General features: G+C 42.8%; 1 protein-coding gene across 1 annotated transcript; it reads left to right on the forward strand.

Annotated features, from left to right (window-relative positions):
* The first annotated feature begins 9581 nt into the window (after positions 1-9581).
* On the forward strand, positions 9582-14345 carry COX19 (cytochrome c oxidase assembly factor COX19). Its single transcript, XM_087701779.1, has 3 exons — positions 9582-9749; positions 12447-12558; positions 13958-14345. The coding sequence occupies exons 1-3, from the start codon at positions 9671-9673 to the stop codon at positions 14058-14060; spliced, it is 294 nt and encodes a 97-aa protein (XP_087557905.1). The 5' UTR covers positions 9582-9670; the 3' UTR covers positions 14061-14345.
* Positions 14346-16583: the final 2238 nt, after the last annotated feature.

Genomic DNA, 16583 nt, shown 5'->3' on the forward strand with positions numbered 1-16583 from the left:
CCTACCTTCCTTCCTTCCTTCTTTCCTTCCTTCCTTGTGATTAGAATGCAGTATTGCAGGGCAATTATGCTCACAGCCTGGACTTCGATCCTGACTGGCTCAGCCTTCCAGCCTTCCGAAGTGGGTAAAATGAGGACCCAGATTGTTGGGGGAAAGAGGCTGACTCGGTAAACCACTTAGAGAGAGCTGGCAAGCACTGTGAAGCGGTATATACGTCTAGGTCTAAGCACTATTGGTATTTACTGCATATCTGTAAGCTGTCCAGATGTTCGTGGGTATATTGGGCAGTCATATAAATGTTCCTAGTAAATAGAAATGAAATAAATAATGGATCATATTGGGTTGAAGCAGTGTTATGGCTTGTCACAAACCTGGGTGGATTTCACTGCAAGTCTCAACCCTTCAACTTAACATTTTTGTCGATTTTCTTCACCTGGCAGGTTGGTGGTGGCCTCCGACTTCTTCTCTGCAGTAGGTGCTCCGACCAGGCAGAATATATTTCTTTGTGATGCTCGACTGGAAATATTTCATCAAGAGTTGAAATCAGAGGGCAGACCCTCTGCCTGTCCTGCTTGCAGCTTTGCAAAGAATGCAGACCAACCGAATTCCTGGCGTTGTATATTTTTTCAAAGTCTGGAATCATTCATCAGCAGTTCCCCAAAATTCCATCTTGGGGTAACCAAAGGAGCAATGAGCCAGAAGATTGGTATTGTACAAGGCAAATGAAAATAGACATAAGACAGACGAGACCCAATTCCGGCAAATTTTCATCTAAATTCTCTTCTCTCTTGAAAGAAGCAAAAGTATTGAGGCCCGCCAGGGAAGCTGGCAGCAGATTCGGACAGTGAGGAGGGTTGGGGAGGAAGATGGGCCAGTCCTGGAGTCTGGGGAAGGCTCCGATGAGGGCTCTGTGTCGGAGGCAGAGAGGGGGCCAGGGCCGTCTGACAGTTATCAGCTGCCTTCGGAGTCAGACATCAATGAGGCAGAAGAACAGCTGGAGCCTGTTCCCAGTGTGTGCATGCGCAGAGTTGCCAGACGAAGGGAGCAGCTAAAGAACAGGGGTCGACTTGGGAGTAAGGCCACAGGTGGACGATGAATGGCCCCTCCCAGAGGAAATCAAAGAGGAGCGAAAGGGGAGTGGAGTTTGCAGGAGATAATTAGTTCGCTTAATTGGTTTGTGACTCTCCGAGACTCCTTGCCAAGTTCTGCAGATATCGTCCTGGCAGCTCTCCAAGCCAGATAAAGTCTGTGACCGTAAATCCTCCCTCGAAAGACTTTGCTGGAGGTGAATGAGCAGAATTCACAGCAAATTAATAAAAGGGGTTCTGGAAAATGAACTTCTGGTTTCCACCAGCAAATCTTCCAGTTATTGCCGCGCAGGCGCACACGCCGATCAGCTGGCCGGCCGGCACGCACGCTCACTCCGGAAAACAGAACCTCAGCTCTTCTTTGTTTCTGGCACTGCTGCATGCACAAAGGCTAGCTAATCTTTGCATGCTTATGCAATGCCAGAGACCTGGAAGAGGAACGGGTGACGGCGCATGTGCCAGGCGGTTCCACCACAAATCCGCGAAGCCCTTATCCACGGAGACATAAGCGCGAAGACTAATTCGCGCCGTTCGAAGCGCTAAGGAAAAACCCTACCCTACCGCGATGACATAATCGCGGAGGGCAAATCCGCGCATTCCCAAGCACTCAGTACCCTAAACCTAACCCTAAACCTAACGCTAAACCTAACCCTAACCCTAAAACAAACCCTAAAACAAACCCCTAAACCTAATCCTAACCCTTACCTTGATTGAAATCGGCTTTCTGCCGCGGCGCCGTTTTAAAGCGCCCTTCTGTTGCCGCGCTGTTGTCGCGGCGGTGATGACGCGCACGGTGATGACGTCGTGGCTTTAGCGACGCGATTTTATCACCGCTATTTTGACGAGCACGGTTTTGTCGTGCCACGGTGCCAGGCGATACGGCTCTGCATGCCACTTCGAGCAAGCGCGCCATAAGTTCGCCATCACGGCGGCCCTGCGCCACTCTGGACAAACCAAAACCAGAACTTCTTTGCAGTAGCATTAGCTGATGGTGAACCATCTCCCTCTCCCCCCTCCCTCCCTCTTTCTGTGTTTAAATGCCAGGCTGAGTTGACATTTATTATCCCAAGGGATTATTGCTGTACAGAGACACACCTCAGGTCCCCAAAGGTATGTGTGCCATTGCCCACCGAGGTTGGCCCTCTGCCCACTATTGACAGCATGTTTTCCATTTGCAAGCTGAAACTATGTTGTACAAAAGTCACGGCTTGCTGAGAACAGGGGTGGGAATGAACCAGTGACGCAAGTCGCTTCTGTTGGGTTCACAGGTCTACGTGCTTCTCTGGTCGAACACAGTCAAGATGTGTCTTTGGTTTTTCTGCCCCAAGGGTGGCTTTCTCCCATCCGTGTGTGTCCAAGAGCTTTCAGAATTGATCTTCTGCTAAGAAAACGTACCCTGGACTCTCTTTCTATTTCATAGCCGGCTGGGGAATTCTGGGAGTTGAAGTTCATAGGTCTCCTCCTCTTCCTCCTCTCCACAAACCCCAAGCCCTTCTAGCACTGAGGATGTTGCCTAGTTGGGTCAGGAAAGGTTTAGAACAGAATAACCAAGCTCAGAGAGCACCAAGGACCTCATATTATTGTTGTTGTTATTATTATTATTATATTTCTTCTTCTTCTTCTTCTTCTTCTTCTTCTTCTTCTTCTTCTTCTTCTTCTTCTTCTTCTTCTTCTTCTTCTTCACATTCACATTCACATTCTCCTCCTCTTCTCCATAAATCCCACTCCCTTCTGGCATTGATGATGTTACCTAGTTGGGTCATGAAACGCTTAGTACAAAACAGCCAAGCTCAGAGAGCACCAAGGATCCCATATTATTATTGTTGTTGTTGTTGTTATTATTATTATTATTATTATTATTATTATTATTACATTTCTCCTCCTCCTCCTCCTTCTTCTTTTTCTTCTTCGCCTTCTCCTCCTCCTCTCCATAAATTCCACTCCCTTCTAGCATTGATGATATTACCTAGATGGGTCATGAAATGCTTAGTACAAAACAGCCAAGCTCAGAGAGCAGCAAGGATCTATTATTATTATTATTACACAATTGTACCACAGCGGCCAGTTGTTTCGCCGGATTTGGCATTGGTTACTAGTCGGGCCCCACCCAGGGGCCTAGGACGTCGTAACGTATTTTCGTAATATGCGTGCAGATCCAAGCAGTGCGGCTTTTTGCATTTGACTGATGGTGATTTTGTCAATTTTTAACTTTTAAATTATCATCATCATCATCATCATCATCATCATCATCATCATCATCATCATCATCATCTTCTCCTCCTCCAACTAACAGTGCATTGTGAATACAGTTACAGGGGTAGAATTCCCCCACCCCTTAGTTGCATACAGTAAAATAAATTTGCTTTCTTAAAAAAATCTCAGCCATCGTATTTTTCAACGCTCCTTCCTCCACTCACGATGGGAAAGCTGGTGCATCTTCCCCCCAAGGGATTAATAACTGTCAGCGACATACCTGGGCCCTGCCTGAAGGCAGGTCAGCTTAGAAAATGAAGGATGTGCCTTGTGTCTTAACCACAAGTACAACTTGACAGCCGAGCTCTTCGTTCCTGTGATTAGTGCTTTACGCTTAAGCCTAACGTGTTTGGTTAAAAAATGTGGGGCTGGCTTAGGCGTGTGTATTGTAAACCATTTTTAAAGACAATTCTCGAAAGCCGAGAGATTAATCTCAGTCAAACCTGAGCTATTAAGCATCTCTTTCCTGTCAAACCACAGCGGGGTGAGAATTTCATCAGCAGAGCTAAGCAGGTGTACGGTTCAAAAAAAAGAAAGAAAGAAAAGGAGAAAAAGTTAATGACTTTTCTTCTTTCCATCCACGATGGAGGATTTTTTTTTTTCCTCTTCTCTTCATGGGCTCTTTTGTGCTCCAAGTTTTTGTGCGCTCGGATTTGTCTTGTAGGCGTTTTTCTTGTCACCACAAAGGTTAATATTTGCCTGGGGCCCCCGTGGAAAAATCAAAAAGAGGTTTTCCACACGCCCTTTTTTCTTCGCTCCCTCCTAATGGTGAACCATTGTTGGGATTTTTATCCGGTGAGGTCTTCTGGCTCCGACGGTCGCTTGATGAGACTTTGTAAAGAATAAAAAATAAAAATCTTTGGGCGGTTTTATTGTGCGGATGGCAATAAAAATAAAGGGCTCTGGGCGGGATCGATGAAGCTGGAAGAGGGTGGATGAATGCAGCTCTCCAAATTGTTTTTGGCAAACTTGCTTTAAAAAAAATATACATTAAAGTGGACTAAAATATATTGTTATGTAAGGAACAAATGTAAATAAGTCAGAGAGCTAGCGTGATGAAAGAAAGAAAGAAAGAAAGAAAGAAAGAAAGAAAGAAAGAAAGAAAGAAGATACATATGCTTGATAGATAATGATATAAGTAGGTAGATGATAATATATCACCTAGATGATCTATCTTAGGTAATTGATTAGATATAGATAGATTAGATAGAGATTGATTAGATAGATAGTAAATAGAGATAGCTTGATTAGATAGATTAGATAGATAGTAAATAGAGAGCGATTAGATAAGATTAGATAGATAGCTAGGTAGATAAATAGATTAGATAGATAGATAGATAGATAGATAGATAGATAGATAGATAGATAGATAGATAGATAAGATTGGATACAGTCAGAGATATAGATTAGATAGATAGATAGATAGATAGATAGATAGATAGATAGATAGATAGATTAGATAGATAGATTAGATTGGATACAGACAGACAGATAGCTATAGATTAGATAGATATGGATGGTTGGATAGATACAGTAGATAAATATAGATGGATAAATAGACAGACAGACAGAATCTTAGATAGATAAGATAGATAGATAGGATTGGATACAGTCAGACAGATAGATATAGATTAGATAGATAGATAGATAGATAGATAGATAGATAGATAGATAGATAGATAGATAGATAGATATACAGCCAGATAGATATAGATTAGATAGATAGATAGATATGGATTAATGGATGGATGGATACAGTAGATAAATATAGATGGATAAATAGACAGACAGACAGACAGACAGAATCTTACCACACACGAGTACCAAATATTAACTGACAATTTTAGGCAGGACGTCTATTCCGGGAGAGAGGAAAACAGCAATAGATTGGTGACATTTTTTTCAGTTTTGTGTGTGATTTCAGCCACATTTTCACTCCTGGCTTGTGCGTAAACTTCGTAATTCTGGAGACAATTAGCCCAAAATTATCCAAAGATTCCCCAAAGTTTAGCATCCTCCAAATGATTATCCCCCCAAAATACCATTCGTCAGAGGTTTTCATTGAGTTCCTCTGGTGCATTACTAAATTAACAAAAAAACACAGATTAATGACCAGAGAGTGCCGGAGATCAGAGTACATTCCTTCATGTCTCTGCAAATTATTAAGATTAGGGATTAAATCTGTCAGGGCTTGCTCGATGCTGTTCACTTCATCTATCTATCTATCTTCTATCTCTATCTATCTATCTATCTATCTATCTATCTATCTATCTATCTATCTATCTATCTATCTATCTATCTATTTCTGTATATCTATCTATCTATCCATCTTCTATCTATCTATCTATCTATCTATCTACCTATCTATCTATCTATTTCTGTATATCTATCTATCCATCCATCTATCTTCTATCTCTATCTTCTATCTATCTATCTATTTCTGTATGTATGTATGTATCTATCTCTATCATCTATATCTATCTATCTATCTATCTATCTATCTATCTATCTATCTATCTATCTTCTATCTCTATCTTCTATCTATCTTATCTATCTATATTCTATCTCTTCTATCTATCTATCTATCTATCTATCTGTCTGTCTGTCTGTCTGTCTATCTATCTATCTATCTATCTATCTCTCTCTGTATGTATGTATGTATCTATCTATCAATCTATCTATATCTATCTATCTATCTATCTATCTATCTATCTATCTATCTATCTATCTATCTATCTATCTATCTATCTATCTATCATCTATAACATGTTTGTGTGCCCAACTTTCTTTAACTCTGGCTTTACACAACTCACAAGCCCATGGGGCTGAGTGACCAAGCTAAATCAAAGTTGGAGATCCTTATGGCCACCTATCGATGTACCTCCTATAAATCCCTCACCATTTGTGGTGTGGCTGATGGACGTTGGAGTGAAGCAACATCTGGAGGACCTACCTCTGGAGTGTGACACTCTTGTCTTATCAACTAGTTTGGCCTAGTAGTTAAGACACCAGGTTACAAATCAAGAGACGGTGAGTTCAACTCCTGCCTTAGCCCCCAAATCACCAGTTGATTTTGGGCCAAACACCAGGGGACAGAGAGTTCTAGTCCTGCCTTAGCCATGAAAGCCAGCTGGGCGACTTTGGGATAATCAACAGGAGACGGTAAATTCTAGTTCTGCCTTAGCCAGGAAAGCCCTCAGATCACCAGCTAAGTGACTTGGGGCCAAACACCAGGGGGCAAGAGAGTTCTAGTCCCGCCTTAGCCATGAAAGCCAGCTGGGCGACCTTGGGCCAGTCCCTCTCTCAGCCCAGCCCACCTCACAAGGTTGTTGTGGGGAAAAAACAGAATGAGGAAGGCACGTTGAACATGTTCACCATCTTATTTGTAAAACTAATAAAGGTGGGATACAAATAAATGAATAGAACCAAAGTCCCAATGCTCTAAAATATCCATTATTTGCGTCACCAGTGGCTGGGGAAGATGGGAATTGTTGCTCAAGCTTCCACTCGCTGATTTGATTGCCCTTCTTGCAATGGTTTTAAGTGCATTTCAACAACCTTTACAGAATCATCCAAAGACCTTGTTTTAGATGGCATGGCTGGTCTAGTGAACAGAAGGACCAGGGGAGACATGATAGCAGTCTTCCAATATTTGAGGGTCTGCCACAGAGAGGAGGGGGTTCAAGCTATTCTCCAAAGCACCCGAAGGCCAGACAAGGAATAATGCATGGAAACCGAACAAGAAGAGTTTCAACTTGGAAATAAGGAGGAATTTTCTGCCGATAAGAGCAATCAACCCATGGAACAGAAGTTGCCTTCGGAAGTTGTAGGGACTTCATCACTGGAAGCTTTCAAGAAGAGACTGGACTGCCATCGGTCAGAAACGGGGTAGGGTCTCCTGCTTGGGCAGGGGGTGATTTGCACTAGATGACCTACAAGGTCCCTTCCAACTCCGTTAATCCAAATCTATCTAAGATGATCAAAGGCCTGGAGCTAAAACATACAATGGACGGTTGCAGGAACTGGGCCTGGCTAGTCTAGTGGAGAGAAGGACCAGGGGAGACAGGAGAGCAGCCTTCCAATATTTGAGGGGCTGCCACAGAGAGGAGGGGGTCAAGCTATTCTCCAAGGCACCTGAAGACTGGACAATAATGGATGGAAACTGATCAAGGGGAGATTCAAACTGGAAATAAGGAGAAATTTTCTGACAGGGAGAACAATTAATCAGTGAAACAGAAGTTGCCTTCAGAAGTTGTGGGAGCTTCATCATTGGAGGCTTTCAAGACTTGACTGTCATCTGTCCGAAATGGAGTAGGGTCTCCTGCTTGGGCGGGTTGGACTAGATGACCTACAAGGTCCCTTCCAACTCTGTAAATCTTTTAAGATGTCCAGTTTGAAGTTGGGTGGACCATCTAGAGCGGAAAATATTTCTCGTTTCATATTCTTCTTTCGCCGCAGCTCAAGTCACGTGATGGGGAAAACAAGTTGGATCAAGAGGTTTTTGTTTGCGTTACCACGAAGAGTCCTTTATTCACACAATCCCAACAAAGCCTATTTTTCACGCTCCCTGCCACAACATAATACAGATTCATATTTCCAGCCAGTGGTTATATAACCATCCAGGTGTTGTTTCCCATTTAACAATAGCAAGAGGCAGAATAAGGAAGCCATCAGAAGCACAAACAAAAGGAGGCCAGGAGAGATTATTTTATATCTTGTGGTCACGCCAACAAAATGGGTTTATAACTCACTATTGTTTCTCCGTAATTGTCACCGAGGCGAAAAAGAAATATGACCACTCTTAAATCATTACAGGGAGTCCTCGACTTACGACCACGATTACCCCAAACTTCCATGGCTATGTGAAATGGTTGTTAAGTGAGATTTGCCCCACATTACGACCTTTCTTGCCACAGTTGTTAAGTGAATCGTTGCAGTTGTCAAATTAGGAAATTAGATAATATTGATATATGATATAGATAGATAGGTAAGGTAGGTAGATAGACAGACAGACAAATATTGATATATGATATAAATAGGTAAAGTAGGTGGATAGACAGAGACAGACAGATGTGGTAGGTAGGTAAGCCAGGTGGGAATTTAAAAGGGTGTGTTATAAAGTGACACCCTCTGCCCAGGTCCAACATCTGGACAGGGTCTCCCATCCCCTGTCCTTGTGGCTTGTTGCAAAAAATAGCTTCCTCCAGGAAAAGCCTATCTTTGCTCAGCAGACTCCTTGGGTGACGGGTGCAAAAGGATTGAGGAGCATTTTTGCTTATCCAGCCCACCCCATTGTGGTTTCTCTGGCTGGTCTGTGCTTTTCTTTTCTTTTGTTCTTTTCTGTCCTTTTCTATTTTGTTCTTTTCTTTTTTTTCTGTTCTGTTCTTTTCTATTTTGTTCTTTTCTGTCCTTTTCTATTCTTTTCTTTTGTTCTTTTCTGTCCTTTTCTATTTTGTTCTTTTCTGTCCTTTTCTATTCTTTTCTTTTGTTCTTTTCTGTCCTTTTCTATTCCTTTCTTTCCTTTTCTATTTTGTTCTTTTCTGTCCTTTTCTATTCTTTTCTTCTTTTCTGTCTTTTTCTGTTTTGTTCTTTTCTGTTCTTTTCTTTTGTTCTTTTCTGTTCTGTTCCATTCTTTTCTTTTCTTTTCTTTTGTTCTGTTCCATTCTGTTCTTTTCTATTCTTTTCTTTCTTTTTCTATTTTGTTCTTTTTTGTTCTTTTCTTTTTTCTGTTTTGTTCTTTTCTGTTCTTTTCTATTCTTTCTTTTTCTATTTTGTTCTTTTCTATTCTTTTCTTTTGTTCTTTTGTGTTCTGTTCCATTCTGTTCTTTTCTTTCCTTTTCTATTCTTTTCTTTTGTTCTGTTCCATTCTGTTCTTTTCTATTCTTTTCTTTCTTTTTCTATTTTCTATTTTCTATTTTTCTCTTTTTTCTGTTTTGTTCTTTTCTGTTGTTCTTTCTTTTTCTGTTTTGTTCTTTTCTATTCTTTTCTTTTGTTCTTTTCTATTCTGTTCCATTCTGTTCTTTTCTTTCCTTTTCTATTCTGCTCTTCTCTGTCCCTTTTTGCTGCAACCTACCAAGCCATCCTACCAGCCAGCATCTCTGCGCACTTGGCGCCCGATCGGTGCTCAGTTCCCCGCCAGCGTTCGAAAGGGGCGGGGTGAGCGTCTCCCGCTCGATTCGCTCGGCTTTCCTCTGCTTCGGCCTGGCCTGGCCTAACTCGGTGCTCCGCTGCCAGGTCTGGGCTGGGCCCCCTCATTCCGGAAGTGGGGGAGAACCGCGATCGTAGGCAGCGTCGGGCTTCGCCCCGCCGGTTCATCCGTCTCCGTCATCATGTCTACCATGGTTTTCGGGTCGAAGAGCTTCAAGCCGAGGGCGCCGGACAAGGGCGCCTTCCCCTTGGATCATTTCGGTGAGGGGTGGGGGGAGTGCGCATGCGCGGCTCTTCTTTCAACAGACTCCCCCAGCGATGAGAACGCCCACCATAGAGGTGGCAAATGTAGAACGTCGCCACCCTCTCTCTATATATATATACACAGGATGTCTCGGTGGCTTTAAGACGTGTGGACTTCAACTCCCAGAATTCTCTAGTCAGCCATGTTGGCTTGGGAATTCTGGGAGTTGAAGTCCATACACATTTAAAGTGGCCAACTTTGAAAAATACTACAGGCAGTCCCGACTTACAACAGTTCCCTTAGTGACCGTTCGAGCTGAAAAAAGTGACCATTCTTCATACTTTACGACCGTTGCAGCATTTCTCCCATGGTCACGTGATTTACATTCGGACGCTCACCAACCGACTCACACTTATGACGATCGCAGTGTCCCAGGGTCACGCGATGCCCTCTTTGAGACCTTCTGACCAGCGAAGTCAACGGGGAAGCCAGATTGACTGGCATCACTAATTTAACAACTGCGGTGATTCACTTAAAAACCCCAGCGAGGAAAGTCGTAAAATGGGGCAAAACTTAGCCGATGTCTCACTTAGCGACATAAATTTTGGGCTCAGTTGTGTCAAAAGAAAGAGTCGCATCTCAGGATGAGCCACGGTGAAGTTTGGGGTGAACATTTTTAGTCAGCCATAGTTTTTGTGAAATAGAATATAGAATAAACAGAGTTGGAAGGGACCTTGGAGGTCTTCTAGTCCAACCCCCTGCTTAGCAGGAGACCCTACACCACTTCAGACAAATAATTATCCAACTTCTTCTTGAAAACATCCAGTGATGGAGCACCCACAACTTCTGGAGGCAAGTGGTTCCACTGACCAATCGTTAGGAAATTCCTCTTTAGTTCTCGCTTGCTTCTCTCCTTGATCAGTAACTAGGTAGCCTGACTGGGTGGTTCAGTGGCTAAGACACTGAGCTTGTCGATCAGGAAGGTCCGGCAGTTTGGTGGTTCAAATCCCTAGTACCTTGCCGTGTGTGAGCAAGGGGTTGGACTAAATGACCTCCAAGGCCCCTTCCAACTCTGTTAGTATTTACTGTTTCATTTCCATCCATTCCTTCTTGTCCTGCCTCCAGGTGCTTTGGAGAATAGGTTGACCCTCCCTCTTCTTTCTGGCAGCCCCTCAAATATCGGAAGACTGCTATCATGTCCCTTCTAGTTCCTTCTTTTCCTCTGTCCTAGAACTTTGTGACCCGACAAATGCGCGCACGACAAAAGTGCGGCAACAAAACTGTGGTGTGAGAACCACGACGTCATCAACGCGCCGACAACAGCGCGCCGACAACGTGCCGACAGAAACGCGATTTCAGTTAAGGTAAGGGTTAGGTTCAGGGTTAGGTACAGGGTTAGGTTTAGGGTTAGGTTCAGGGTTAGGTTTAGGGTTAGGTTTAGGGTTAGGTTCAGGGTTAGGTTCAGGGTTAGGTTTAGGGTTAGGTTTAGGGTTAGGTTCAGGTTTAAGTTCAGGGTTAGGTTCAGGGTTAGGTTCAGGGTTAGGTTTAGGGTTAGGTTTAGGGTTAGGTTCAGGGTTAGGTTTAGGGTTAGGTTTAGGGTTAGGTTCAGGGTTAGATTCAGGGTTAGGTTTAGGGTTAGGTTTAGGGTTAGGTTCAGGTTTAAGTTCAGGGTTAGGTTCAGGGTTAGGTTTAGGGTTAGGTTCAGGGTTAGGTTTAGGGTTAGGTTTAGGGTTAGGTTCAGGGTTAGATTCAGGGTTAGGTTTAGGGTTAGGTTTAGGGTTAGGTTCAGGTTTAAGTTCAGGGTTAGGTTTAGGGTTAGGTTTAGGGTTAGGTTTAGGGTTAGGTTCAGGGTTAGATTTAGGGTTAGGTTTAGGGTTAGGTTTAGGGTTAGGTTCAGGTTTAAGTTCAGGGTTAGGTTTAGGGTTAGGTTTAGGGTTAGGTTTAGGGTTAGGTTCAGGGTTAGATTCAGGGTTAGGTTTAGGGTTAGGTTCAGGGTTAGGTTTAGTGTTAGGTTTAGGGTTAGGTTTAGGGTTAGGTTCAGGTTTAAGTTCAGGGTTAGATTCAGGGTTAGGTTTAAGGTTAGGTTTAGGGTTAGGTTCAGGGTTAGATTTAGGGTTAGGTTTAGGGTTAGGTTTAGGGTTAGGTTCAGGTTTAAGTTCAGGGTTAGGTTTAGGGTTAGGTTTAGGGTTAGGTTTAGGGTTAGGTTCAGGGTTAGATTCAGGGTTAGGTTTAGGGTTAGGTTCAGGGTTAGGTTTAGGGTTAGGTTCAGGGTTAGGTTTAGGGTTAGGTTCAGGTTTAAGTTCAGGGTTAGGTTTAGGGTTAGGTTCAGGGTTAGGTTTAGGGTTAGGTTTAGGGTTAGGTTTAGGTTTAGGGTTAGGTTCAGGGTTAGGTTCAGGTTTAAGTTCAGGGTTAGGTTTAGGGTTAGGTTTAGAGCATGCTTCTGTCGGCGCACTGTTGTCGGCGCGCTTCTGCGCTCATTCGTCGGTGCGATTTAGAACTTTTCTCGTCGCGGTTTCGTCGGGAGCGCTTTTGTCGAGCGCGCATTTGTCGATGAACTGTAGAACTTTCATCCTTTTCCCAGACTCCTCCTCCTGCCTTTGGCATACACGGCTCTTTTGGGGATCAATCTGAATTCCAGGCTTCTTGTACTTTTTCTTCCAAACGAAGACAAACAGAAAAGGGTGAGGTTTTCGTCCTGTTTTGTTTTTGTGCAGGAGAATGTACACTTTTCAAAGAAAAATTCATGAAGTGTCTGCGGGCCAATAACTTTGAGAATGGATTGTGCAGGCAGGAGTCGAAAGAATACCTCGAATGCCGAATGGAGAGGTGAGAACGGCTGAGGTTAATGGGTGTTTGGCTCGCTCTGCACGAGTCCCGGTTGGCTAAACAAAGTCTTCAGACATCTGGGATCTGTGCAATCTCAAGGCAGGAAGGCAAATTCACGCAGACGCATTTTTTCCCCTCTGGGGAATAAAGTTACTCCTTCTCCAAGCGGCCCAGAGTTACTGTGAGTTGTACTGACATATACATTTTAATAATAATAATAATAATAATAATAATAATAATAATAATACCACCAACATATACATTTTAATAATAATAATAACAACAACAACAACAATTGTGTGGTTAATCTTTGGTAAGATTCACTATTATTATTATTGTTGTTATTATTATTATTAATAATAATATTAATATTCTTAAATATTATTATTATTAGTAGTAATAGTAGTATTAGTATTAGTATTAGTATATTGTGTGTTGTCCCGATTGTAATTGGAGCCCTTGGAGCAATACCCCAAGGGCTACCTCGCTATTTGGAAATTTTAAATTTATCAGACTTGAACATTCTGATTCTACAAAAAAACCACGCCAGCGGAACTGCCAAAAACTGCACTACTCGGAACATCTTATATTTTAAGAAGGTGCTTGGTTGATACCTAGGACGCTGGCAGCAAACCGTATCAACCATTAGCCCTAATCAATGGTATTTGTGATGCATTTTTGAATGTTCTTTTGACTGAGTTTCATGTTTAATGAATAAAAGAAATAATAATAATAGTGATGTAAAAAGCCAACATTGCTTTAAGAAAAAGATTGACTCTCTTAGCAAGCGTGCTTCGTTGTTAGATAGTTGCTATAGCAATAGCAATAGCAGTTAGACTTATATACCGCTTCATAGGGCTTTCAGCCCTCTCTAAGCGGTTTACAGAGTCAGAATATCACCCCCAACAACAATCTGGGTCCTCATTTTTACCCACCTCGGAAGGATGGAAGGCTGAGTCAACCTTGAGCCGGTGAGATTTGAACCGCCGAACTGCAGATAACAGTCAGCTGAAGTGGCCTGCAGTACTGCACCCTAACACTGCGCCACCTCGGCTCATCACTAGTTGCTGCCTTCTGAATCACTGCCTGCCAACTTTCAAGTACCTATATTTTTATTCACAGAAGAAACAGAAATGTATTAATTAAAGGTAAATTTAAATGGGATTTGTAGGAAGCTAAATTCTCTTGTCCTGTACCACGTGCAAGAGCCTTCTATATAAGTTCTGGAATTTATCCTACACATACACACTCTAAATATAATCCTTTGGGCCATGTGTGTGTGTGTGTGTGTGTGTTTGCTTTTAGATAAACTAAATTATTCAACAGTGGAAATGAACATGGCTAAATGTGCAGCTTTGAAGCCTTAACGATTTATTCGATCTTGTTTGATTTCTTCCAGGGAACTGATGGCCAAAGAGCCCCTGGAAAAACTGGGGTTTAAAGACCTAAAGGAAGAGAAACCCAAAGACCAGCCTCAGACAGTCCAAGAAAACCCCTCCTGACCATCAATTCTGACCCCAGAATCTGCAGCCATTTATATTGTACGTGGCCTCCTTTGTGTTTCCTTTTAAGAGAAAGTTATTCTCGAAAAACGTCACAGAAATTCAGCAAATGGTGGATTTGAAGGCCTTTAGAAGGGGGACGAGGTTCGTTTTCCAGCTGTTTCAGTAGTTTTGGGATGGTTTTTCCCTTTAAAAAAAAGAAAAGAAGATTGCGATGCCTTTGGATAGAATGTTTGGACTTGTGTTGATATTAGAAATATTAAAAACGTACGCCAATCATCGGAAGTGATGCTGTAAGATTTTTGGTCCTCTGAACTGAGTTTTTAATTCAAGGTTTCGCCTTCTTTTTCTCTGTCCTCATAATGAGGAATGAGCCATGCAGGATTCTGGTTCCATCAGGAGGTGTATGAGTGTGTTTGTATAGAGGCAGTCCTCATTTAGCGACTGACTTGGTGAGCGGCTGTTCATAGGGATGACGTTGGTGAAAAAGTGAGTTTGCAGCCAATTCCCCCCCATGGAAAAACCTTCACAATTCAGCAAAAGAGGGGAAAGCTGATCATAAGCCCACTTGCGGATTCACTTAATGACTGAGTCTCTGGTCCCAATTGTGGCCACTAAACAAGGACAACCTGTGTTGGGGGAACTGTAGGAATGTATCTTGGAGTTCTTCATGAAAAACAGCCCGTTGTGAGATAAATACACAAGGCACCCTCAAATTTTGACAAAAATTGGGCCCAAAATTTCTGTTGTTAAGCAAGTCAGTTGTTAAGTGAGCTTTACCCCAACTTTACAACCTTCCTTGCCACAGTTGCTAAGTGAATCACTGCAATTATTAAGTTAGTAGCACGGCTATTAAGTAAATTTGGCTTCCCCATTGACTTTGCTTGTTATACACACACACACACACACACATATATATATGTAATTAGTGTCACAACCCCTGGTATGCCCAAATATGGGAGGAAGCTCACTGCTTCCATTCTCTGTCCATCGGCTCGTCACAAGAGAGCCATCCAGACAGAAACCCAATATTTTTAATGCCTAAATAAGTTACATATTAACTGCCTAATATGTAATACAGCCCAGGTTCGAATCCCAGTAAGGGTATGGCTAGCTGATGAGAGCTAAATAGCTTGAAATAGATCTATATTAGTCTCCCTTTATTTATTTATCAGCACAAATACAACACACAAAGAGAGATAAGAGAGATAGAGAGATAGAGATAGAGATATAGAGATAGATAGATAGATAGATATAGAGATAGATAGATGATAGATATAGATACATAAACACACACACGCACACACAAACATATATATATATATATATATATATATATATATATATATATATATATATATATATATATATAATGTTATATATATGTAAAACATTGTACACATGTGCATCGACAATAAAGGTTTGAGTGATTGATTGATTGACAGAAGGTCGCAAAACAAGATCACATGATCCCCCCCAGGGGGGCACTGCAACCATCAAAAATACAAGTCAGTTTGCCAGGCATCTGAATTTTGAGTCGTCCGTGTGAAAAGTGGCGATAAGTCCCTTTTTCCAGTTGCCGTGGTAACTGGGCGGTCGCTAAGTGAACTGTCATAAATCGAGGACCGCCTATGGAAACAGCTATTGTGGGGTGGAGGGCGGGGGAGTGCGGAAAGGCATTCTGAAACTATGCAGACCATCTCTTGGTTGTCCCTGGGAAAATAAACAACATTTCTGGTTCTTAAAAGATTATGCGGAGAATTCCGCTCCAGGCGAGATCGCGGGACTCAAAACAACGGTGGGAAGAATCCAGGCGTCACAATGGCTCCCTTTGACCAAGGCTGCCTAATTGGCCACAACCTGGATAATAAATGAGGAGAAATACTTAAACCTCCTCCCTCCCCATCCTAGGTCAGTCAAAGGAGGTGGAGGAACAAAAATCCAGATGTCTCTCTCTCTCTGCCATCGTTCAAGCGCAAAGGGAAAAAGCAGCTGGCATCACATCTGATCTGTTTCCCCCCCCCTCCCCAAAAAGGACCAAACCTCTTCCCTACTCGGCTCCATCTCCATTCGGGGTTCCCTCTTTTTTTTTCCTCCCTCTAGCGCAGCCGCCAGGATGAAATGAGACGCCTTCTTCAACCACCCTGATGTGGTTGTGTTATCCCAATGGGAGGGTAACGTGTGTCAAAAGACAATAAAGGTCGCCTTGTGATTTTGCGTTCGTGTGGGGGTAAAGGTTCCCCTCGCACATCTGTGCTACTCCTTCCCGACTCTAGGGGGCGGTGCTCATCTCCGTTTCAAAGCCGAAGAGCCAGCGCTGTCCGAAGACGTCTCTGTGGTCATGTGGCCGGCATGACTCAACACCAAAGGCGCACGGAACGCTGTTCCCTTCCCACCAAAGGTGGTTCCTATTTTTCTACTTGCATTTTTTACGTGCTTTCGAACTGCTCGGTTGGCAGAAGCTGGGACAAGTCACGGGAGCTCACTCGGTTACACGACGCTGGGGATTTGAACCGCCGAACT

This window comes from Thamnophis sirtalis, unplaced genomic scaffold (genome assembly GCF_051295495.1).
Source record: "Thamnophis sirtalis isolate CommonGarterSnake01/CBP01778 unplaced genomic scaffold, rThaSir2_p1.2 scaffold_14, whole genome shotgun sequence".
In the NCBI taxonomy this organism is placed as follows: Eukaryota; Metazoa; Chordata; class Lepidosauria; order Squamata; family Natricidae; genus Thamnophis; species Thamnophis sirtalis.